We start from the raw sequence: 27,125 nt of genomic DNA, 5'->3' as shown, positions 1-27,125 counted from the left end.
TTGTTTCATGATAAAATCCAATATGGTGTTCACCTTCATGTTTAAAAATGTAGAGAATGGCATTGCATGTTGATTTTATGAACCACTCATTTTCAATCAGAATTATTTTCTGTCTCATGTTGGTTTTCAGACTTTGTCAGTTCAGTATCTGTCCAAGCCAACATAACAGATAATAAACAATTCATAAATATAAATAATTCACATTTCTTACACGTAGACTGCCCTGTTGATAAGCCCGTTGTCAGGTGCCTTAGAAACCCATGTGATGATGCTGTGTGTGTGGATCACCCTGACGCTAAATGCCGCCCCAACTACTGCGGTGGCTGCAATGCTGAATTCTATGATGAATTTAACAACAAACTTACATGCAGAACAAGTAAGTGTACCAGAGAAAACTTGAACAGAGACTGGTGACACAGTATATTTTAAATAGACCATTTTGTAGATTCTGAAATACATATGTAAGAGATCCTTTTCAAATAGGTGGTACCTTGGGAGGTGTCTGCTGTATACCTCTGCCTCTCTTTCTGCTAGTATTGCTGCAGCTCTCGAGCTGTGAGTATTCATGAGAAACTCATTACTGCAGAGGAAAGTTGAAGCATTCCATTTTTCCTACATCAGTTGGGCATGTGCCGTGTGTCAAACCACAAACGACTGTGTTCCAGCGATCATCAAGATAACACGAATACGATAATTTGTATCTTTATTTGTACTTACACAATAGTCTGTTGACAGTTCATACCTATGGACTTCGATAAATTTTTAACACATTTATTTCCCTATAATGATTTGATTTTCTGTGAGTGGACTCTTTATTTTGTGTACTCAAATGTTTGTTTTCAACTTTGCATCACAGCCACAGCATGCAACCCTGAGATTGTGAAGACAACCAATGAGGGGACAGAGATGATTCCCAGGTGTACTCCAGATGGTTACTATTCACCAAAACAGTGTGACAACACTGGTGCATGTTGGTGTGTGGATCGTACTGGTGAAATGATTGAAGACACAAAGAAACCAGTCGGAGAAGATGTTGAATGTGAAGAAGGTATTGCTTTTTCTTTTGAAGATTTTAACTGAAATGTTAATATGAAAACAGCACCTGGCTATGAACCAATCATACTGAATGTGTGTTAAAAAAAGTGGCGTCTAGATTTCAATTTGGTTTATTAGTTCTATAGTATTAACCATTTTCCTACATTAATTCCAGTATCTGCAAATTACATATAATTATTTTATGTCGTTTTAGCTCACATTTGGTGTACCAATGTGAGGTTATCGTATAAGCTGAATCACTTCATTTGCATCTCATTTGCATGTCTGTATGTCTGTACCGGTATATTTGTGGTATGTGCGGATGTATGTCCGTCACACACAAAGGCTCCCATACCGCCAAAGCTACCATCTCAGTATTTGGTGTACAGGTAGATGCAGGGGTTGAGATGTGAATTTGTTCAAATGAACACATCAGTGTCAAAAATGTGCAAATGAGGTAAGAAAAAGTGAAATCCTGCAGATGTGCAGAAAGCATGCCAGTGAGAAACAGGCAAACTCCACTGATCTTGACTCATTTCCTGTCATTGTTTATGAACTGTTACATATTAACAGACCAGCTGAAACCATAGACAGTAGATGGGGGAAGACCGTTTATACTAAACTAAGAGGGGCTTGTTTCTGCTATGCATGTTGCTAAAGTTGACCTCCAGTACCTAAAGTTAGACCTTAATTACTTTTGTCATTCTTGTTTTTCTGGTTTAAATATTTCTTGTTGTTTTTCTGGTTGTACTGTGCAGAAATCATTGCCATAACATCAACGTAGAATTTTCCTCCACTGAACAGATAGAAACAACATTTATTGTTGATCATTGGTAACCCATACTGGTATATACCAATTCTGATCAAATTTGAGCGACACCGTATAATTGCGGTATTTTTAAAAATATTTTGAGCAAAAATATTGAAGAATTTTTCCTTGGATAAAAGTTATGGACGGTATACATGATACATGTTCATCATGATCTGACAGCAACGATGACTTCTCTCTAGAATAATTTGCAAAGGTGTTATCTGTTGCATTATATTTCTGTTTGGGAGAATATGACTGTAAATATAGCTTTTTGTTTGGTTTTTATTCAGAGCCACCTTGTCAAAAGGAATTAAACGACATCCAGGACAAACTGAACCGCGATATACGTGTGACCTCTGACCCGCAGTGTGACAGACAAGGTTGGTACATGCCAGAGCAGTGTAACCCATCGACCAATGAATGCTGGTGTAGTGAGAAGGACGGCACTGAAATCTTGGGATCTCGTAAGGTCATGGGTCAGGAACTCAACTGTAGTAAGTACTAGGAGCTTCCCTACCATTGGTTCACAGTGCACAGCATAATTTATGTACATGATTGCTTATTTGCATACCATTTATCATGCATTCAAGAAAAAGAGGGACTTTCTGCTGGTAGATAACCTAAGCTTTTCATGTACAATTTTATGAAAGTGAATATCTCTCCAAGAATTGCGATACTGAACTGAACACCAAAATCTAAACATGTCATGACTTTCACAATGCTTGAAGGCTGTCATCCCTATTTCTGAACATTGATGGCCAATTTTGCCATATAAAACAATACAATTTTACCAAAATTTTGGTGGGTAAGGGACAGACCATGTATTGTTTCTTAATCATCCAGAAATCACTGAAGTACCCACCTTTCCTTCTCCTCACTAAATTTTTGGACAAAGTCTACACAGTGTAAACATTATTGTGGTCTCTAACTCTGTGATACTGGCGTTTCAAGCTCATAAATCAAGAATTTCTATTGGAAATTTCTACATATACATTAAGAAGGCTCACCTAGACTTATTTATTGTGTTTGCAGACCGACCATGCTTTGGTGAAAAACACAGCGGCAGGTGTACCTTGACAAACAGGTGTCATGGAGATTACTTTTGTCACTATCTCCCCCACAAGGAGGAAGGATACTGTTGTAAACAGCCAAAGAGTAAGTTATACAGCGGGTAGTTTAGGATAATATACACCGATCAGACTATAGATTTGCCACTCAGACATTGGTGATGAATTTGTTCACTTCAGGTAGAATGTAAATTGGGGACAAATATTTAGATTTTCAAATTTGTTCAATAGTTCGAGGGTATGTGTCTTCAACTTGTGTGGATAGATTTCCAAGCCTTTGGAGTAAATGAAGCAATTACCAATGTTTTTGAGAAATTTGAAAATTTAATTTTTCCCCATTCAGTAGCATGGGGATAGCAGCCATTTTGAATTTCAAATGGTGTTTAGGTAGTGTTTTTCTAGGACCAAAATTTACACAATGACCCCTGATTTTTATCGTTGACTTTGGAAGAGAATGGTTTGAAGTTTCAGTAAGGAAAGTCTTCTAGTTTCAAGGCATATACTACCTCAATGGCCGTAAGGGGTCATCGACCATTGAAGCTCATGAACTAGAAATGTGGTTCCTAGTTTTGGTGTCAGGGTCATAAAATTGTAGCAATTTTATGTGTTGCAATTAAAATATCATCTTTGTTATGCTTTCACAGTCTGAATTTTTTTAAATATTTTATTTTGGCAGAATCTTGCAATTTTTTATGCACACAAAAGTAATTTGGGTCTCAGCCCCTCACCCTTGAACTACAGAATTTGTAGGTGCATCAGCTTTTGTGATTGATGGACCCTTAGTCAAATCTGTTCCGTAGGTGCAATGCAAGGGCAACATTCAAGACTGAAAACCTTCAGATTTGATATCTCTTTTGATCTTCGTGGGCAGTTATTATATTTGATCATTCAAAATTTGTTCAATATTAATGATTACAGCTTACATTTGACACACCACTCATAATTAATTTCATTTTCAAATGTGTTTATTTTGATTCCACTTTGCAGACTTTCCACCATATCAATATTACAAAATCATACCTTTCTAATAACACTTCTTCATTCTTTTTTTCTTGCAGATTAAAGTGGTCTCTTTATTTTGACTGTACATTTTCATCTTTCAAGACTTTTACTTAAAACAGTACTTCAGTGTAGCTTTTAAAACTCCCCAATCATCTTCAAGAAACAGTATTTTATTGAAAATTTGATCCATTTTTCCGTAAGTTCTGATTTGGGTTATCTGAGAGGGGTGTTCACAGCTGAATTAACATGTGAAACTTCTTTTGCAAAAATTGATTGAATTAATAAAACTTGTGAAGCATTTTAACAGCAGTGTGTTACGTGGCATTATTTCCTTCAAACACAGATGTATACAAGTGTGCCCTCTAAGGGGACGTGAAAAACTTTTTATTTTTGAGTATGTAGAAGAAAACAAGACTTGCCCTGTGTCAGTAAATATAGCGCCCTCTATGCCTTTCTTGATTCCTCATACTCTGGCGTGGGTTAGCGAGAAGACAATGAAAACAATTGCTGCATCCTTCCCATTCGATCAAATAGCAAGACAAGTTATTATCAGCACACAGTATTGGTGTGGATACATAGAAATGACACATTCAGATATTTTTTCGACCAAAAACTACAGTGAAACGTTATCGGAGTAAATTATGAATCCACTGAGCATTTTATATTGGCCGGCTTAATACAGCTACATCAATAATACTTGTAATTTCAATGCGTTAGGTAGGCTTGCCTTGTGTCACGACGTGTCAAATCGGCTTACCAGGCACACTAATGTATACCAGTTTACAATATGCTTTGAAGGACCAATTTTCTGTGCAGCAATAATTGGTAACTCCTAAGGATCCCTTTCATTATGAATAATGCCCACCTAGGATATTGTTTAATTGTGAAATGGCCGACTCTGATCTCAATATTCAACAGTATAGCCAAATTTGTTTCAATTTTGCTGGGTCTTTTACATATGAACACAAAGACTTCAGAGAATGACAAGAGCATCAACATCAGCTGCTCTTGAGTTTTTCTGAAGGAATGGACACACCATACAAATATACAAATACACCACACACACCAATTCTTCAGGAGTTCAAGAGACATATTTAATGAATACATCCTTTTATTTCATATATGTAAATTCACCTTGTGTAGATCAAAACCATAGTGCAATACAATTCCCAGAATACGACTTGCCATGATAGTTGAGTCAATAAAACTGACTGTGTATAAGTGGACAACCATACAACCCGTGAATGTCCATCAGTATTTCTGATTGGTGGATGGCCTCCTACAAGGTGCCAAAACACCAATCCAATGCCTCCCTTTTTAAATTTCCTCATGTACTCTAGTATTGTAACCCCTGATCACAGAAAATGCCCATACTCCTGCACTAGCTGTATGTAATCAATACAAATTTCACGTCTTGTTTTTCCACATGATTTTTGCCCATTTTTTGATAGTTCCAGTTTTGCTTAAAGGTGGACGATGCTACGGATGCTGTAAAGGAAGGAAAAAAATTGTGAAAAAACATTTGCGATAATCTCTTCTCACATGAGATTTCTTCACAATATTTGGGTAAAATCCACTCCTCACATTGTTTTTACTGCAGATTTAATGATCCTATGAATGACATCTACGGCCTGAACTTTCTATTTTTGACAGTTTGAATAATTCACAGTGATCATTTATCAAAGCTTTGATAAAAGTATTCATCTTATAGAATTATATTTGAAGGCTGGAATGGCCATACATCATCTACTATGCATGCATTACATATGTTCCAGGATATTTGCCAAAGCGCCCTCTATAGTTAATTTCAAAGCCTGATATCTTGAAGCAGTGCAGAACTGCATCAAAGTGGCATATGCAAATTCATCTGCACTGCACACACGACCTTGACGTAAGAAGTACTAGAAAGCGTTAATTCTCACCTCTTCCCAGCATGCATTAGGTCAAATGCTTCATTGACCTTATCCAGGTCCATGTTATGGGTAATGAACTCGTCAACTTTGACCGTTCCAGCCATGTAATCGTCTACAAGTTTTGGTACACCATCACGACTCTTAAAGCCTGTTAACAGATGAAATTTTTGATGGAAAAATAAGACAGGATCTGTGCTCGTTTAAGTGTGGAATATTACAGAACTCTGAGGGAGAGTTTAACTGGTTCTAACATGCAATTTGGGTGTAAAGACTATTTTTCAGGAATCTCTTTGTAAAGTGAATGTGACAAAACATGAAAAGCAAGAAAGTTTGTATCTTGTATTTATCTATTTTCCTTGGTATTCCAGAACAAGTTGAAAATTTCAGAATTTAAAGTCACTGAAAATTCTAATGTATACTATAGTATAGACTGTCATAGCCTGGGAGAGTAAAAACATTCAAATATTCTAGTGACTATGAGTGCAGAGACAGAGAGAGTCTTGCAAGTTGATAGGTGGGAAGGCTTACCACCAAATGCAGTTCCCTTCCAAGTTCTGCCAGTGACAAGCTGAAACGGTCTGGTTGAGATTTCCTGTCCTGATGCAGCAACACCAATAATGGTAGACACACCCCAGCCTTTGTGACAGGCTTCCAAAGCAGAACGCTGTGTTGATAAGTGAAAAAAATAAGTAATCCACCTTGTGAAATTGACATCTTAAAGAGGCACTCCCACTTGGTAACATTTTTAAAACACATATTTTTAATGCCAACGGTCGATATTTGACATGGCAACTCTGCGCGGATCGCGAGATATCGATAAATACATGTCATTTCCCGAGCGTATTTTTCACATCCCGAAGTTTTACAATCGTTTCTGGTTATGACCCGAAATCCCCCGAAAGTGTGTTGTTGTGCTGATTGACGATATTCTAAGGAGTCCAAAACGTTCGGATGACGCAATTAATTTACCTCCTACTGCGATGACTTTATATACATCACTATCAATGCCCTTACCTCTGGTAATTCTTTTTTTAAAACTTCTCCTTAGTTTTTGTCGTTTTCATTTTTCTCAATCAGTTGTATTAAATTTTTAAACAATACCACATAGATATCAGTTTTTACATGTAAAATATCAGTTGCCTCTGATGACTACATTTTGTTGTCTGCCACAGTTACGCGTGGTTCGATACCTAGTGGCCGCCGCGTGGTAAGAGCGCATACCACGCGGCGGCCACTATGCATACTATGTATCAACCGCACCTATCTGTACTAGTCACCTATGCGAATTCTGGTGGAATCAGCAAAGTAACTTTGTTTTTCGTTTTTTGCCAAGTCAGTAGGACTCGGCTTTCTCCCATGGGACATGACCGCTCACAGACGCGAGTGGTACTGCTGTGGCGTACAGCAGCGTCAGCGTAGACTCGTACTCCATAGCTTAGTTGACAATGGCCCCAGTGCCGAACGCTCTATGTTCGGAAGCTGAATTCAGGTGGGCCATCGGAATTCAAACTTTAACTTTTTTGAGGACATGTTTTTATCGATATCTCGCGATCCGCGCGCAGTTGCCATGTCAAATATCGACCGTTGGCATTAAAAAAATGTGTTTTAAAAATGTTACCAAGTAGGAGTGCCTCTTTAACAGGTGTGTTACGTATATTTCGTACATCCTTTTTGCTTCTGGATGGTTGTACTTCAAGTGAAAATCTACTCTCGTCTTCTAAAGATCTGTGTATGTAGAAAAGCTCAGTGAAATCTACAACCTTATCAATTGGTAATGCCACGGAAATAGAGGCTTCAAGGAACAGTATTTGTCAAAAACAATATTCATCCCTTGATTATTGATTTCAAAAACCAAACATTACGAGTGAGTATCACTTTCTTTATGCTGCACCAGAGTCAAGCTTTTTAATAACAGAATATTGGATGGCTGTGTTTAACCCTTTGAGCGCCAAAGTCAATTTCTGTCGCCTTTATAAAATGTACCCCAGTCAATTTTTTTCAGATTTTTGCCCAAATTTTGATGACAAACTGTAGCCAAGGAAGTGTGATGTCTGTTTGGTCCAAAATTATCAAAATAATTACAGAAAAATAGCGTCAATGACACTGTAGCTCCCATCCTGGACTATTTAGTGTTTGTTCTCTGGTCAGATATTTGAACATGTGTGAAAGGGATAAAGTGCATGAAGTGAAAATACTTAAATGTAATGTACTGGAGACAGTGAAATATGTTTAATGTATTTATTCAGAATAAAAATACCGTCAATGACGCTGTACCTTCTCTAATGTGTGGCCAGGTCAGGTAATTGGTTGTTGGCATGGAGTTGTTGGTAAATAGTTGATGATGTAGGGGCATGAGGTGGGATATGGACCCAAAGAACCCAAAAGATGATTAAATATATCAATCAAAAAAATTCTAAGCTACAGTATAAACTGCCTAAAGATAGTTCAATGTGGAAAAAAGTTAAATAATTCAGAAATAAGAATTAACAGTCCAAAATAGTAATGAGGCACTTCCCTACTGACCTGAGTGCATGTGAAATACACAACCTGGCATCTATAAATTAAATGTACCGGTATACCAAGTGATCATTTTAAGTCACTTTTATTAACTGTTTTAAATGGATTTTCCAAAGAGTCCTGTGGAAATGATGACAAACGCTTATCTGGTATTGTGTTTGTAAAACCTCATGGCTGATAATTGTCATAGTATTGAAAAAACATAGGGCCAAAGTCCCTGAAGCTACTATAGACATGGATACAAAATTAAGTATTTCCTGACTGTATGAAATTATCTCACTAAGGTCATCCTAGGGACATGTAAACCAAATATTAAAGCTGTCTGACCAGCGGTTTTGAAAAAACAAGCGACTCAACAGTTGACAGAGCTCTGCTGTGTTATGTAGAGAATAACCTTTTGTGACACATGTATTGATGAAGAAGGTGGATATCTTTGATAGCTCATTTCAGGATGGCCTGACCAAAAATGGAAAAAATTCCGTAAAAATACAGATTTGCATATTTCATCAGACTATATTAGTCAATAATAGCAAATAAACGAGAGTTAATTACATTCTAATTAAAGTAAACAAGACTTGCTTAAATCAAGATTTACGTCATAAAAAAACAGCATATCTGTCAGGTTATAAAGAATCTTGAGCTGGTTATCTTTTAATAATATCAGTATTTTCATCCTATTAACAAAGCACATTTTAACTTTCAAATTAACATTGTAAGTAAGTTCTGTTGAATAAGTTGAGACTGTACGTACTCAGAGAAAGCACACTGAAGAGACAAATGTTTGAAACTTAAGAAGTTCAAGGTCATCAAAGCATTATAAGGAATCATGTTACACTTTCATTGCACTGTTTACACAGATTGCATAATTGCTATAAATAGCACATGAGGAATCTTACAGCCCAGCTTTACCATAAAAACCCTACCACTTTGACCACTCTTTTAATTGACCACTCTATTTTTTTCCTCAAAAAGTAATCTTATTTTATCCTTACCAAGTCATCCATAAATGGAAATTAGAACTTTCTCTATCTGTATTTATTTGACCACCCTATCATGACAAACTATTATGAGCAATTTCTTTTAGATAACATAATGGTGGTTCAGAATATATCAAAGTTGGGATTCAGGAAAGTTGCCGTTACATGTTTTAATCCTCCAAGATGGTAAGCATTTCACTATGAACTGTCAAAAAAGTTGAACTTTCTGATAATTCCACACTAAAATTATTTTGACTTTGATGATTTCCTAATTAATTCAATTATTTAAAATCATATTAATTATTTTTTCTGGGTGAATTGATAGGGTTTATACAGTACAAGAATAACATACAATGTAAGTCAAATTCTGACCAAAAATGACCAAAAAATTCCTTAAAAATACACATTTGCATATTTCATCACAATTTGAACAAATCTAAGTTGGGTTATCCCTAGGGACCTGTATACCAAATAACAAAGCTATCTGACCAGCGGTTATGAAGAAGAAGATTTTTTACCAAAAACACCTTTTTTGGCATTAATTTGCCTATTTTCAACAATATCAAAAAATTAAAAAAAACAGTTTCTCAAAATCATATTTTTCATCTACACAACAAATATCAAATCAGTAAGTACTGCGGTTCTCAAGATATTTGAGTGGACGGACGCCTCACAAACGGACATACATACATACATACATACATACATACATACATACATACATACAGACTGACGACGGACGCCGGACGGATACCCATCCCAATAGCTTCTATAGACTATAGTCTATAGTAGCTAAAAAATTGAAAGTGAAGAAATTACTGTTTTTGATAGGCATATTTACCTTGAAATACATGACCGTGTAAAGAATATATGCTAAAAGTGTTTAAGAGTAAATTTCTTTTCAAATAATTTAATCTGTGACCAAAGGATTTTATTCTTTGAGTTTACAAATTCAAACATTGCAATTTGTTCAATCATCTTGTGCAGTGCAAAATTTATAAAATGACTGAAAAATAAAAAAAAAATTGGCAGAATTACAGTCTTTGTGATGTAAAATTATGGGTTGACATCACGATAATTGTTAATCTGTTCGAAGTACTACTATACTATAATTTAAAAAAGGAAAGTTCATGCAGAAACGGTAACATATATTGTCAGCAATGTAGTGTTAATTTTGACTTTACATCAAAATATGCCTTTGCTGGATACCAAATATATAGGGCGAAATATTAAAATCAGCCATGGTCAGCAAAATCCACACAACAGCATTGATCCTTTTCTAATTTGATTTGATTTGCTTATGTTATCCTTGTATGACAGTCAGTACAATATGGAACTTGAACACAACACAGTGAATAAGTATGCTGTAAATGAAACGGTGTGGCTGCATCCACATGCAGCAATAGGAGTGCCTTTGTCTCTCACCCCTCATTTCCAACCTGTCCCATCCCTGAAAAAATAGTTTGGTCATATATTTATAATGTTAATAATTTCTGTATTTGTTAAATGTGCGCATCTCAAAAACTTTTGATCATAAACATTTTCATTGTTTTTTATAGCTGACCAGTCAGTTAACCTGTTTATTTTGAATATTTGCGCATTTTTCCTCAGTATTTGACATTTTCAGAATACCTTCTTATTCAATTTGTCATTTTCTAAAAGTTTAAATGCTCCTTTGTGTGGTCAAGCTTTCCACAAGCATCAATGTGGTACTTCATATAGGAAGGTCTGCCTCTAGAGGGCGGGCATCATGAGCAGTGTTTGTTAGTTATTTCCTCCACATAAACTTCTGATTGTACTGTAAACATTGAACGTGGCCGACGTCCGATTTTCCTGTCTAAAACTTTCACTCATTTTCGTTCATATGACTCTGAAACTCCAGGAAACGATGGGAAGAAAGAGTTATCTTGAAATATTGAGGTACTCGCCGATATTTTGCAAAATTAAATGAGAAAAAATGCAAGGAAAATGCCGACAGGCTTACACAATGACCGTTTTCAGACTCAGAGGCATATGATCATCTGCAGATTATGCAACAGGCCCATATCACGTGAGGCCATGAGGGGATATCCACGCAACTCAGTACCAAACACTAGCGCACACAGAGTGAGCAAACACAAAGTGAGTAACCCTAACGTCAGCTCAGTAGTCTGTAATAGATCGTAGTCAACTAAGAACCTTGGAGAAAGGCTTACATGTAACACTGTGGCTATGCCGCTAAGTCCCTTTTGATTTTTGTCACAGTTCAAAATCGTTCTCCTACACCTCAACCTGAACCATGAACACCCCCACCAGTTTATGATATGACCCATCACAATGGCATGACGTCAACGGATCTTGACAGACGGAAGTATTGACAGACGGAAGTAGTTGACACCAGCATACTGGTTTTCAACTCTAATACCTTCTCTGTCTATAAATAGACACGAGAAGGTAAATCAAAGTAAAACTTAAGTTGCCCACGCGGTAATAGTTGAAAAAAGCAACATGAAATGGGAGAATAGGTTTCATAACAAAGTGTGTCATTAGATAAACTCCTCATGGAAAAGAGGGTTTGTGAGAGTATAGGATAAACTTTCATGAAAAGCGTTAAGAATAAAAAGTGACATATGTTGAATAGTGTCACAAGATTAAATGTAACATTGGTTTTCATAAAAGGTCTGAGCAAAATTCACCAGGAAAGTATTTTGTTGCTGAAGTACTACGGAAACACTTCTGAAATATGGTAAAAATATTTTTGTATATGGTTTTAAGTTGTATGTCATTATTATGCTCTATGTTTTTATTTCAGTAAATGCACTAACAGAGATTCAGTTGTATACAATAACTTTATTTCACTTTTATTTGTGTTTGTGAATGGGTTCTTTGATTTGAATTTATCTTCATGTAATAGTAATCCTCCCAGTGGAAATCTGTGAAGAGAAAAAAGGAGGTGCAATGATATTAGTACAGTGCATTCTGAATGTTAATCAAAGTAAGAAATGCAAATGCGTAATGCTTACAATTACACTCATAATGTTTTAAGTATTTCATACATTCCCACTTGGATACATGACCTACTTATACAGAATCAATATATATAAATGTAATCACAATGAAACTTGAGGTATGACTTAATATAGTGTAGATATAAACAATCCATAGTAAAACCAGAACACATTCAGCTGATTCATATTTCATCTGTTGAAACAGTGTGTCAATGACACTTGGCTTATTCAATGTGGCAGGCACAGTGAGTAGTACCTGTGGGAACATGCATACCAATTTCAGAGCAATCCGAAGAGTGATTTCAGAGACAATGATTTTTGACAATACTAGATACTGCATGGGCCAACATCCCACAATATCCCACAAAATGTGTGGGAAAATAAATGTGGCTGCTTGACATGAATAGATTCTCTTAGATGTACCTTGAACATCACTTTGTAAAAAAATTTGTTATCAGAATAAGAATTGTTCATATCTAACATTTATGATAACTTTTCAATAAAAGTTACAACAAAGAAACTAGACATGAAAGCAAAAATCAAAAGAGTTACAGTAAGTATAGCTTTCATTATCCCTGTATTATCAAACATCAAATGCTGAATTACCTGAATCAATATACACCCAAGGATACTGAAATTTCACCAACATTTTACAATTTGTATTACATTTATGCTATGAACACTTACTTTACACGAAACCGTTTGTTAATATCTTTTGAGGAACTGGGAAACACGTAGATTCGTGTCATAGAATTACTAGTTCTTGAACGGTTACTTTACAGTGTACATGCGTCAACTGAACTGAACTTGGCAGTACCTGTATTTTAGCAGTTTCTCTTGGTAGTATCTGTTTTTTTAGCGGTACGATTTCTTCTTCTCAAGTTCAACGCGTGCACGCATCCAAATACACCATCATCATGTTCTATTCTAATCTGCATTACCTCCCTACAAAGTACTGTACACTTCAGTGTACAGTTCAGCTCACTATGTCTGTTGTAAAAGTCAATATATTCACAAAATTCCATATTCAATGATTCATTTTGACTTTTTAAGTATTATTATTCCCGCGACTAAAAACGCTCACGTTACGTTTGCGGCAAACCTGCTGCAATGAGCAGTATCTTCTGAGTTGCCTGTTTTGAAAACATACACACAAATGATACATTTATGAGCTATCATTCATTTCGTGTAACCTAACGACCATTCTGCTGAACCGCTATCTTTGGAGCATGAAAGTGAAAAAATCTTTTTTGACGTCCAAGGTTGTATCACTCCGGCGCGACGCAACTACTTGAACTGAGGGGCCCACAGCAAAATCGTTCCCCGTAGGCATCCGGCCCGACAACAAACTGACGTTTTGGGTGATTCCGTAGTTTACATAAATTTAACGTGAATTAATGACACATGCATAATGAATTTGAAAAGCTGTACAATTTGCTAAGCACTGTGATTTGGCTGTAGAGACAATTGGAGCTTAGCGTACCGCTTGGCTTCCTGCAGACATGGCTTCGACCTCAACCCACCCCAATTTGCAAGGACAATAAATACAGCACGGCGAGGGAGTCGCGAACGGTCAATTTGGACCAAATAACGTGATCGATGCATGAACTTTGAAACATGAAATGGACTTAAGAAAATTCATGATCACTGGTTCTGACAAACGGACACACGGCAGTGTTTGATTTTTATTTCTGACCCTTAACTATCAACAACCTGATCTCTTCATGAAAACACACTTGTACCATGGACGTAGTATAGAGAGTATACACAGTGAGGCCAGTTCAGGGTTGTACCGACGACTCGTTTATGTTCAATGACGTTTTAACTTGTATGCGTACGGGGACTTTGAAATTTGAGAGTGATACCTTCGTTTATGTGATTTGATTAAGCTAGCTGAAAACTATCATAACTACAAAGACGCATGAGTACTTTGCTTACCCTGGTAAATGAAACGGACCTAATCATTGTCAGAATGGGAAAATTTCATTCACACGGTCAAGAATGAAAGTCACCAACAAGATCAAATAACATGGTCAATCACTCAGATATGACAGCTTGCAAACCATGAAATTTCTTACCTGCTCTCAAGTGAACGACTTTGATTCCAAATACCACCGCACAAACTGTATTGCTTCTCTTCTGGTCGGTCCAAAATTAGAGATCACACAAGTTTTCAGGGGCACCGAGAGATCAGCTGCCCGAGATCAGACTATCAGGAAACATCAGTGATGATGACATGCGTGCCGAGTGCAAAGTTGAGTCACGTGTTGTAGGGCTACACCATTCTTTACTACACAGAGAGGGTTCATAATCACCATACCGATTATGATGTGACTATGGGTGTTTAAGACATACGCACTTATAAGTTATATCTTTATCACTTCATTTACAAAACTACATAAAATTCTAGGGCGTACAATTAGGTATGGACCATTTGTTATCGGGGGGGGGGGGGGGGGGGGGGGGGGGGGGGGGGGGGTGGGGGGGTGAGGACTGTCGGGTCAAAAAACTCCATCCAGTTGCTTACTAAAAACATAGGGCCAATGTCCCTCTGAAGCTACTATACACATTTATGGAAAGCTAAGTATTTCTTGAATGTATGAAATTATCTCACTAAAGTCATCCTAGGGACCTGTATACCCAATATTAAAGCCATCTGACCGGCAGTTTTGAAAAAGCAAGTGACCTAACAGTCAACAGAGGTACGTGTTATGTTGAGAATAACTTTTTGTGACACAAAGGTGGATATCTTTGATAGCTCATTTCAGGAAAGCCTGGCCAAAAATTGCAAATTTAGCTGCAAAAATACAAAATTGAACATTTCAATATATAACATTAATGTAAACCCTCGGAGTCTGTATACCAAATATAAAAGCTATCAGATGAGTAACTTTTGAGAAACGAAGATTTTGACCAAAAATGGCAAAAATTCACCCAATAAGACAAAAATTGAAGATTTTCATCTGTCTGATCAGATGTTATGAAGAAGATTTTTCACCAAAACTGCCTTTTTGTGCTAATGTCCATTTTACGATTGGTGGAGATTTTTACAACACCCCATTAAGTGAGGTCTCTTAGAACAATGCACTGCCATGAAGCACATGCTGTTATCATATCATTAATATTTTAACTCATATTTTCCTTTTGTTTAGGATGTACCTACTTATACTTTAAGTAGTTTATTCATTTGATGTATTTCTGCTGCTCATTGTATTTGTTACTTAATAAAACATACTAAAATAATGAACTGAGATTGACCACACTGCCAGCACCGGGTTGAGCACATAACCTATGACAGGATTTTAGCAGACTGAGTCTTCATCGACTTCTTTTGCAATCACTTTTCCCTAATCCCTACACTTCCTTCCATTTTCTTTTCAACTTTTCAGCTATTTGAAGAAGATGCTGTATACCTTAAATTACATCTTTGTCCTGCTGTACAATAGTCTCTCCTAATGATTGTGCTTTCATTACACCATGTAAAGGAAAACATTAGAACAAAAAGAGTATTCAACTTTTGGTATATGTGTGTCAATGATTAAAAAGTTCTGAAAATTGGCGAAATTAAGACGACAATACTCCTGAATCAATTTTCCTCACCTGCCAGAATATGGAATTGTGAACCCACATGTACAAAATCGTTTGTTTATACTCACATTCATGATTCTATAGTGAACACAACCATACATATACATTTCATTCACATTTCTCAATTAATGCACAGAAATATTGCATCCACATATTAATTACTACTTAATATAAATATCAGGGCAAAATAAATTTCTGGAAAAGTACATGTTAAATATTCAACCATATCGATATTACACATAGATAATATAACAGGTTCAATAATCAAGGTACTATTTCAGATAGATAATTTCCAGGCCGTAACAATACACATGTGGTAATCTTGAACCTCTATTTATTTTTATACAAGTTGCTGATCCACAGTTTCAGTTGTTTCTATGATTTTGAGTCATCTAGGTATACATACACAAGATAATTTGCTGTATTATAGGTTTGTTTAAATTTATTAGATCATTTATGACTTTATAATGCTTGGCAATCCTTTTACATCCAATTTTGTGCAGAAACTACATCAACTCAGCCTCATATGAATACAATAGGTTTGCAACAAGTGGTGCACAGTTTATGCCTATTAAATGCCTATACTTTGCCTCAATATCATATCAGCTAATATGATAGATTTGTTCCTCTATTAAAAAATGCAGCATCTTGATTTCTTCCTAAACGATGTATTTGTGTTTTGGCATCACTGTTGTCGTTTAATATCATAACTTGCACAAATTTAGAAAAACAAAATACTTTCAATCAATTAAATATACAAATTTATTTTTTTTGTTCAATGTTCTGTAGCCCACCGCTTATAATTTAGTGCATCCTCCCTTGCTATGTAAATGAGCAAAAATGAGCAAAAATAAGTCAAATATTATTTCAAAAATTAATTTCTGCTCAACTATGCAACCAACAAACCCAAAAACCTAATCCGATCTAGTTCCCATCCTAAAGATTCTGTATACCTAATTTTATGACATTTGATGAATGAGTTTGAGAGATATCGACGAAACAAATCCATAACACACACACACACAGACAGACACACACACACACACACACACACATACATATTACAGACACACATACAGACTAACAAACGCCACCCTATGACAATGGCCCACTTAGGTGGGCTACGCCCACCGCGTGGGCCAAAATGGAAAAAAATACAGAATTAGAAATATCGAATACTGTGATACAACCATTAACTAAACAAGTCATTGACAATGACAGTCCCTACTTGTAATAGGAGTATTAGTCTTGATGGGGCAGGGAAATGTGGTCATTAAGAAGTATCACTGGAGTGTATATGTTAAGATCTATGGGCAAATAGGTCTATGTCGTTGTTCCCAATTTGAAACACATGAGGCATGTCTTAAGTTATGGTTCTAAATCGGGAAAAAAGATCAGACCTCTAGCAGTATTGGCCAGCCAAGAAATACATATGCGCATAATAAATGAGGTACAAGATGTGACATCTTAAGGTCTAATATCCTATCAAAATTGGAGGGTATAGAACTTGTGGTTACTGAGATATGCATATATATGTATAATCAAGGTCAAAGGTCATTGAGGTTACATGACATTTTGAAAAAAAAATTATATTGCTAATTAATCCCTATATGCCAAAAAATCAGACCTCTAGCTCTATTTGCTTGCCCAGAATTAGATGTGTGCAAAATTAATGAGGTAAAGCATGTGTTGTCATAAGGTCTCCCATCCTACTAAATACAAAGGACATAGCACTTGTAGTTACTTATTTATTGACATAAACATATATTTTAGGTAAAGGTCATCAAGGTCACATGACATTTGGTCAAAAAATTTCTCTCCTATAGTTATCCCCATATACCAAAAATCAGACATCCAGCTCTATTGGCTTGCTCAGAATGAGATATGTGCATAATTAATGAGCTACAATATGTGGCATCATAAGGTATCCAATCATACCAAATATGAAGGGTGTAGCACTTGTGGTTACTGAGTTATGGACAAATATGTATATTGAGGTCAAAGGTCACCGAGGTCACATTACATTTTGTCAAAAAAAATCTCCTATAGTTATCCCTATATATCAAAAATCAGACCTCTGGCTCTATTGGCTTGCTCAAAATTAGATATGCACATAATTAATGAGGTACAATATGTGGCATCATAAGGTGTCCCATCATACTATACATGAAGGGTGTAGCACTTGTGGTTACTGAGTTATGGACAAATATGTATATTTGAGGTCAAACGTCACCAAAGTCATGTCACATTTGTCAAAAAAATTGTATTGCTAGGTTATCCCTATATACCAAATATAGTTATCTAAAACAAACCACCAATTGTATGAAACATGGGCCTAAATACAGACAGACTGACATTCACAGACTGGCACAGAGTGATGACATTGACCCCAAGTGTGCCTTGGCCCATGGAGAGTGATAAAGATACAACAAAAAGCTGAATGTAATGATAAAATAGTTAAGTATAGGCCTACAGACACTGAGGGTGAATATGTTACAGCAATTTGATTAGTTTCTTTTCGTTTTCTACTTCTGTGATAATTTTTAAGACAATCAAACTGCAAGGCAGTTTTAATATTTAATTGACATAATTTAATTTAATATTTAATATTTAATTATTTTATATAATTTAATTGACATACATGTTATCTTTTACAAGCACACAGCAAACTGTTCTTGATTTTTCATTTACAATATTTGACATAGACTGAAATACATAACATGCAACCAATATTTACATTTTGCCCATGCACCAGATACTTGGAGAGATTTTAACATGCAATCATTAACTCAGAAACCCCATAGGAAAAAGTAAACATTGTTTTCTTCCAGAACAGCTGGTATATCCACATCTGGAGCAACTTACAAACTTAACCAATTACACAAGGATGATGACACAAGAGATAAAGTTAAACTGTGGTGAACTTGACTATTCCTTTCAAATCCTTACCTAACTTGATTGACATCTTAAACTAAAATACTCTGCATGTTTAATGGCACACAAAAATACATCAGGGGTGTACCATTTGATAAAAGGGGGTTGTCTGGAAGATTGATGAGGAACATCTTTTTTATCCGATACACTGTACATTCTTTTTTTCCCACTATCCCACCTTTCTTTTTGACAACCTTCTGTGGCTGATTTTTTTATTGACATTTGTTTGGATTTTTTCAAAATCTGCCAGGACCTCAGGACCCCCCCCCCCCCCCTCCATCACTCTTTAACATTGAAAAAAACTTTGAATATATTTGTGCAAACCAAACCTGCTGAAATCACCTCAGCTATGATTTCTCATTATTTTTTACCACATTTCAACACCAAATACAGTTTACCATTTCAAATGCTTACTGAATCACAACATTATCTTAAACATAGGGCCAATGTCCCTGAAGCTACTATAGACATGGATACAAAATTAAGTATTTCCTGACTGTATGAAATCATCTCACTAAGGTCATCCTAGGGACCTGTTAACCAAATATTAAAGCTGTCTGACCAGCGGTTTTGAAAAAAACAAGCGACCCAATAGTCGACAGAGCTCTGCTGTGTTATGTAGAGAGCAACTTTTTGTGACATATGTATTGATGAAGATGGTTGAGATCTTTGATAGCTCATTTCAGGATGGCCTGACCTAAAATGGCAACATTAGCTGCAAAAATACAAAATTGATGATTTCATCATAATTATGTATAAAAATGTATACCAAATATCAAAGCTATCACATGAGTAACTTTTGAGAAACAAATATTTTGACCAAAAATGGCAAAAATTGACCCAAAAATACAAAAATTGAAGATTTCATCAAATTTCACTATATCACACTAGGAGAACCCCCAGGAACCTGTATACCAAATATCAAAGGCATCAGACAAGTAGTTTTTGAGAAACACATTTTTTGACCAAAAATGTCAAAAATTGCACCAAAAATACAAAATTGCAGATTTCATCATATATTCTATATATCATATTTAGTTTATCTGTAGGAACCTGTATACCAAATATCAAAGCTGTCAGACGAGCGGTTTTGATGAAATAAATTTTTGACCAAAAATGACAAAAAAATTCCTTAAAAATACAGATTTGCATATTTCATCACAATTTGAACAAATCCAAATTGGGTTATCCCTAGGGACACGTATACCAAATATCAAAGCTGTCAGACGAGCGGTTTTGATGAAATAAATTTTTGACCAAAAATGACAAAAAAATTCCTTAAAAATACAGATTTGCATATTTCATCACAATTTGAACAAATCCAAATTGGGTTATCCCTAGGGACACGTATACCAAATATCAAAGCTGTCAGACGAGCGGTTTTGATGAAATAAATTTTTGACCAAAAATGACAAAAAAATTCCTTAAAAATACAGATTTGCATATTTCATCACAATTTGAACAAATCCAATTTGGGTTATCCCTAGGGACCTGTATACCAAATATCAAAGCTGTCTGACCAGCGGTTCATGAAGAAGAAGATTTTTTACCAAAAACGCCTTTTTTGGCACTAATTTGTATATTTTCAACAATATCAAAAAATCAAAAAAAGCACAATTATTTCAGGTCAGCCCAAAGTACTTACATGCTAATTTTTTGTAATCTGCTCAGTGGTTATTGAGATTTTCAATTTTGACTGTTTTTACATTTTTTCACTTAATTTGCATATTTTTGGCAATGACAACTTCATTTGAACAAAATCTCATCTACAGCCCATCATCCATGTACACACCAAATATCAAGATGAAATGTGCAGCGGTTTTGGAGTTTTTGATGTTGACGGACAGACATACAGACATACAGACATACAGACATACAGACATTTCCCTAGCCTATAAGAATAGCTTCCATTGCCATATATACATATGGCTATGGGAGCTAAAAATTCATAAAATCTTTGGTGGGATAAATTACAGCACTCAAAGGGTGAAGAGATTCTGTGCCTGGAAAACATCCAAAAACTTAATTCATGCAACTTACTGTTATGTAGATATACCTTATTTGATACACACATAAAGCAAGATCACCTTTACACAGACAAAATATTTTTTGCTATCTAAAAACGCAAAGAGCAAACTCACCATTGTGTGGATATTGCCGATACATTCAAAGGTGTAGTCAAGCCCACCATCTGTCATTTCAACCAAAACTTGCTGAACGGGTCTCTCAAAATCCTTAGGATTGACAAATTCTGTGGCACCAAACTGTTTGGCTGTATTGGAAAAATGACAAGGAATTAAGTTCGGAGAAAACTGCAATTGCTAAGATAGCAAGCTCTTTTTCATGGAATCTCTCGATTGAGAAAAGTATGAATTAATACATAGACTAGTGGTTGCTATGGTAACACTGGTTGTCATGGAAACTATATTGGCATGGTTATGCACTGATCTCATGTATCAAGGAAAAAATGACTGGAATTCCTCACCTATTTCAAATTTACCAGGATTGATGTCTACTCCGATGATTCTGCTGGCCCCAGCTACTTTACATCCCATAATTACAGCCAGACCAACAGCCCCAAGTCCCCAGACGGCAACATTGGAACCTGGTTCTACCTGAGAACATTTTATGAACATGAAAAGAAATCTTTTGTATCAACATGACTATAATAAACTACATAAAATTCTGCCATTAATAAAAAATTTAGCATCAATATAAATGTACTCCATTTTTATTTTCTTCACCCAACTCCAGCAATCTGTGGATGTCTGTGACTTCACTACAAAACGCCTGTGCTTAAAATTGAATAATAAGTCCATTCAAAAATTCCTTTTCACTTCATATCTTAACTTTGCCTTGCAAGTTATATTCTAGTTTCACACAGTTAATGTACTTCGGTAATTTGTTTACACCTTTGTATGATGTCAAAGGTCAAATTTTAAGAGAGAGTATGAATTATCAACGACAAATTTTGAAAGTGAGCTGATCAGATTTGTTCCTACTACCATTACGAAATACTCAATATTTTGGTCATGATGTGAAAATACACAGAAAAAACTACCTTTACAATTACCAATGCAACGGGAAAAATAAATCAATGCACACATTTACAATAATCAAATTTACAGCCTTTGTACCTTTACAATGTGTGATTGTGTGCAGGAGTTAGGGGCTCAGATTGTGTATGGAACACAATGGCACAGGGAAGGCCTGCACTCTTTACTTTCCCTGCATTTAAATAAATGGGAAGGCCACTATGAGGTCAACCCATCAGTGTGTCTGCAAGCAGGGCTGGTCAAATCACTGCATGTATTTTCAATGCAATAATACATGGCACAATGGTAGAGCCACTAAAAACAAACACATTTCTTACTTTGGCGGTGTTGAGCGCTGCACCATAACCAGTGGAGATACCACATCCTAACAGACAAACTTTGTCAAGGGGGGCTTTTTCATTGACCTGGAAATATAAAGTTTATTCACATACATATAACCCCCTTACAACATTGAAAGATTTTGACTTTTACTGAATGAGGATAACAAATGCAATTTCATATGATACTGAATAATTATTATTAAATTGATTTTTCCATCATTCCAGCAGCATGCAAGTATTTGCACATCATGTAATGCTGAATTTTTGGTCAGTAACAACACGTTTGGAGACATTAATACCTAAACATGGCAGGACGACTTCATCTATCAACCATACAGAACTAGAATTTTTTGGGAGAGCTGAGAAAATACATTTCTGGTTGACAGTTCACACATAACATTCATGTTTATATATGCAATGATCTTTTCACAATAAAGGAACCCGTCAAACTGGGCTACTGTTTTGCATGTTGTGATAAAACAATTAGACAATGCAAAGACATACCTTAGCGACAGAGATCTCAGCAGCCACAGTGTACTCGGAGAAAGTGGATGTTCCCATGAAATGATAGATTGTTTTACCGTTACAAGTAAATCTGGATGTACCATCTGGCATAACACCTTTCCCTTGTGTTGCCCTGGGAAACAGCAAAACATTGACAAAGAAATAGTGAAAGCTGAGCAAGAAGAATTAAATGAGTATTCACAATGTATGTTACGGCAGAATGTGCCTTGGGGATAGATACTCAAACTTTTACAATGTTCTTTTGGCTGACCACTTGTGGGGGCTCATTTTGAAGCTTGTGGAGTAAATAAAGTTTTCAACAGTTTAGTTTTGTGAAAATCTTGAATTTTATTTCCCCTCATGGAGATAACAAAGGGATGGCGGCCATTTTGAATTTCAAATATCAGTAAATATTGGGTTATCTTTTCTCCAGTACCAACATTTGCACAGTGACCCCTGATTTTTATTCTTGATTTTGAAAGAATTGCTGAAAGTTTGCTTGGGGAAACTTTGAGCAAATTAGCTTTCACTATTGAGGCATGAACTACCGTAAATAACCATATCATAGTACTGGTGACCTGTGACTGTTTCAAAACCTGGCTGCCATTCTTTTATGCATGTTGATTTTCACAACTCCTACTTTTTCTGTGTACAAAGTAACTGTGCAAGTATAAAGTAGGTTTTTCATAAAAGATCTTTAGCTTTTACTTTCATATATACATAAGATGGAATGCGAATATTTAACACAGACATAGATAGACACCCTAACATATGCTGTCTTTCCATGATTTTCTATAAATATCTTCCTCTATATTGTAAACCAAACATTGAACTACAACCAGTACTGCCAATTAAAGGACCACAAGCTGTAACATTTGATTTTTTTTCACTACTTTTGTTTTTAATGTCAACTACAGTTTCCTGTTCTATTCACCAAGGCATGTTGAGATGCACAGTATCTCTGCCTGTACATGTATAGCATACACCCCATTGTTATTGTTGACAAGTATTTAGTCAGGATTAACAATAGCAGTGCATTTTACATGCATAGATGCTGTGAGGACACGCTAAAACAGTCAGTGTTTCAACATGCTTTGGGAAGTAAAAAAAGAAGTTCTGATAGGCATATAAAACCAAATGAATAACATCAACTACTGGCCCTTTAATGACAAAATGATATTCTGGATGTCTCTCAACAGAGATACAAAAAACAATTACACAAGTTTCTCCAAACTGCTGCCTCATTAAAAACATTATTTTTTAATATTGTACTGATCACACCTCTCTTGCCCTTAAAAACAATTCATATGCTTTTAATGCGATGTATACTGTACATTTCTTTTATTTGTCGATGATTGAGAATTAGACCAAGTAAACGGCAATATGTCTTCACTGCTATTGGAAATCTATCCTAATTCAACTTTATACAAATTTTTGTACAGCTTTTATGTCACATTTTTGTGTATTTTCTATTTCAGACTTCTCTGTCAAATAATTCTGTCAGGGGACATACCTTATTTTACTGCACAGATTGGTCTTTGGACTGTCGCAAAATTTACAATTTCTACATTGAGGGATGTAGAGAGGGACAACGTGGTCGCCAGGTTTGACAGACGTAACTCCCTCTCCAACACTTTCCACGATGCCGCCTCCTTCATGACCAAGGATTACTGGGAAAATACCCTCTGGATCAAATCCGTCCAAGGTGTATGCATCTGTGTGGCAAACACCAGTAGCTAGCACCTGTTGATAACAACGAGTCAAAGAAATATGGAAATAAAATTTTACCTTGAAAGAAATATTCATCTTCAAGATTACTGGTGTTAATCCTGATTGTTGGCTTATTACCCACGTAATAAAGTAATAAATAAACAACATGTGTTGTCGCTGACAGAAATTATGACAAATTTTGTCTTGATGCACCCAGTGTTGATTATTACTGCACCTTGTGGTTGGATTGTTTGGGTCAGATGTCATTTTTTGCAGTTTCAATCAAAACATCAGTGATAACAAACTACAAAACTCTCCATTCTTGTAGGAATAACTCCTGAAAATATTGAGCAAAATTTCTGGACAAATATTCATTTTTTTTTCCAAGAGATTTTGACAAAACTTTCAGTCAGAGCATCAGTGATAACAAAGTACAAAAATTTCTATTCCTGCATGAGTAATGCCAGCAAGTCTTGTCAAACTTTGGACAAATATTTTTGCATATTGATGTTGGATCTCTGGCGTCATTATGATTAAAGTCCTATTGACAAAGGTATATCCACAGCAGTGCTGACCTATGTCACTGTATTTATCTTGCAAGCTTGTTTGTGAAACCTTTGCACCGGTAGATTGTTAATTCTGAATAAGCGTGAAACAGGTCCTTATCTACAAATCACAATATGACTGTTGATGGTGATATACTTTATACTTGGAAAGAGAATGTGATGGAAGATCAAAATCAAGTGGGTGCCAGGTAATTGCCAGTGGCTAGAGAATTAGGAATTGCCATCTTACCTTGATCCGAACTTCACCTGCTTGTGGAACTCCCACTTCAACAGTTTCTATTTTCAGAGGTTGCTTTGCCTCCCAGGCAACAGCAGCCTTGCAAGTGATGACCTGGATAACAAAATATTCAAAACAAATTACACACCTGAAGAACACTGGGTCCAATTTACATTATGGAAACAACAGAGTTTTCTAAGGAGGCGTTGTCATGACCTTTTTGAAACAGGACCCCCTAAGATAACCCGGATTTTCAAAACTTTTTCAGTGTGGGCAGACTTCCCTATGTTACTCAATGGCAAACTTTTGTTTGAACCTTGACTGACAGTTACCATGCTTGACTCAACTACTACGCTAAGATAGCTAGGAGTGATTGAGTAAAACCATAGCGATAAGCTTTTTCAGGACACCAGCACTTCAAAAATCTTTCTCATTATTCAAACTCTTCACCACTTCATTTTAGCAATTTTCCATTACAATGTACGCTCTATCCTTCTTTGATCATTATCATATATGTTATTACCTTCAAATGAGAAACAGCCCCTTGACTATAGGCTACATTGAACTATACTAAATGCATTCTCATGGAAAAATTGTTGAAAAGAATTGGTGAAAAGTTAAATACTGGTCAAATGGGACACAATATTAGTTGATGAGGGCATATACATTACAGAGATAACATACCCTGTAGAATGCACCATGGCTATTTTCATTGTCTGTATCCTTTATACTGGTATATGCATGTACAGGAATTTCATTGCTCTGTGGAGTTCTCAATACATCCAATTGGTTGATAAATCATATTTCTCTCTGTTCAAGATTGTGTAATTTTTCAGTGAGCACAAAACGCTATCATTGCTATTGCAAACACAAAGACGTATATATTTTCACAATCCAAGCTTTAATATATATTTAAGAGTTAGTGGCAAAGCATGCTAACCTTTTTCAACAAATTTCCATTTTTTTCAGTTCGAAGTAATATTCAGTATTTCAAGGGGAAGGCAAAAAGGCTTCAATTTTTTCAGCACGTTGAGATGCAACATAATTTATCTATTTCTGCGCCCTTCCCCCCCCAATGGTCGCTCCCTAGAAGTTCAGGAAATGGGCGAAATCTGGTGGTAAACTCCTCCAAATCTACAAAACTGAGTGCGAGTAATTTTTGCAATTCTATATATGCTGTCCTAGCCATTTTGTTGTGAACCAACAGTTTTCAAATTTCCAAAATTCTCACACGCCTATTTTTAAACAAAAAATCAAATATATGAAATACCTGGCCTGGTCCAGTTTAATTTTTAAATCTATTAAAAATAAAAATTTGGGCAAACTTTAAAGTTTGTACAACTCTCAAGTTCTCCACTAAGCTTGGTCACGTTACCTGGACCACGGACATGCACACCGGAGCGGAGGTAGAAATAGCGCAATCTATTTCCCTTCGGCCAGAACGCGCCGAGCGTCTACTGAAGTCAGAAGATTGACAGACAGCTGTCTCATGACGGGGAGTGACCCTGAAACCAGTGCACCGGAGGTATACCAAAAGACCTCCATGGTTATATGCAACCCACGTGTTCTTTCCGTCGTATACTTCATACCTTGCGCGTGCACTTTCAGCAAACATCATTGTCCCCAAGAACGCAAATTTATTTATGCGTTAACACACTGGTTGCTATAGGATACTCACCTTTCCCGCCGTTTCGGACATCGTGGAGCAAAGACGAGCACTGTTTCGGAGGCTTGGTCAACGTGCGAAGTTACTGCCAGAAAGATCGTTGCACACGACACGCATTCGATCTCAGAAGATCCGAGTCCTGACCAGACCGCCTAAATGACTTTGTTTTGCAACGTTTTCACGCTTTCGTGATTTCCGAAATAGTAGCCTGTTCACAAGTTAACATGATTTCCACCTTCTTCAATAAGTTCTGAT

At 36.1% G+C, this 27,125-nt stretch overlaps 2 protein-coding genes across 2 annotated transcripts in view; one reads left to right on the top strand and one right to left on the bottom strand.

Annotated features, from left to right (window-relative positions):
* The window catches only part of LOC139122599 (SCO-spondin-like), an 88,845-nt gene extending 84,626 nt beyond the window's left edge, over positions 1-4,219 (top strand). The window contains exons 80-84 of the mRNA XM_070688151.1: positions 218-376; positions 857-1,048; positions 2,137-2,340; positions 2,879-3,001; positions 3,972-4,219. Coding sequence (XP_070544252.1) covers positions 218-376; positions 857-1,048; positions 2,137-2,340; positions 2,879-3,001; positions 3,972-3,976 — 683 coding nt within the window. The 3' untranslated portion in view covers positions 3,977-4,219. The remainder of the gene's footprint in view (positions 1-217; positions 377-856; positions 1,049-2,136; positions 2,341-2,878; positions 3,002-3,971) is intronic.
* A 789-nt stretch (positions 4,220-5,008) lies between these two features.
* On the bottom strand, positions 5,009-27,068 carry LOC139122600 (alcohol dehydrogenase class-3-like). Its single transcript, XM_070688152.1, has 10 exons — positions 26,883-27,068; positions 25,217-25,318; positions 24,225-24,454; positions 22,712-22,844; positions 22,205-22,291; positions 21,317-21,446; positions 20,973-21,103; positions 6,357-6,492; positions 5,838-5,976; positions 5,009-5,403 (listed from the first exon to the last, which is right to left on the bottom strand). Exons 1-10 carry the CDS (start codon positions 26,901-26,903, stop codon positions 5,379-5,381), a joined length of 1,134 nt encoding a protein of 377 aa, XP_070544253.1. The 5' UTR covers positions 26,904-27,068; the 3' UTR covers positions 5,009-5,378.
* Positions 27,069-27,125: the final 57 nt, after the last annotated feature.

Source organism: Ptychodera flava, chromosome 22, assembly GCF_041260155.1.
Source record: "Ptychodera flava strain L36383 chromosome 22, AS_Pfla_20210202, whole genome shotgun sequence".
In the NCBI taxonomy this organism is placed as follows: domain Eukaryota; kingdom Metazoa; phylum Hemichordata; class Enteropneusta; family Ptychoderidae; genus Ptychodera; species Ptychodera flava.
This window is presented reverse-complemented; position numbering and strand designations above follow the sequence as displayed.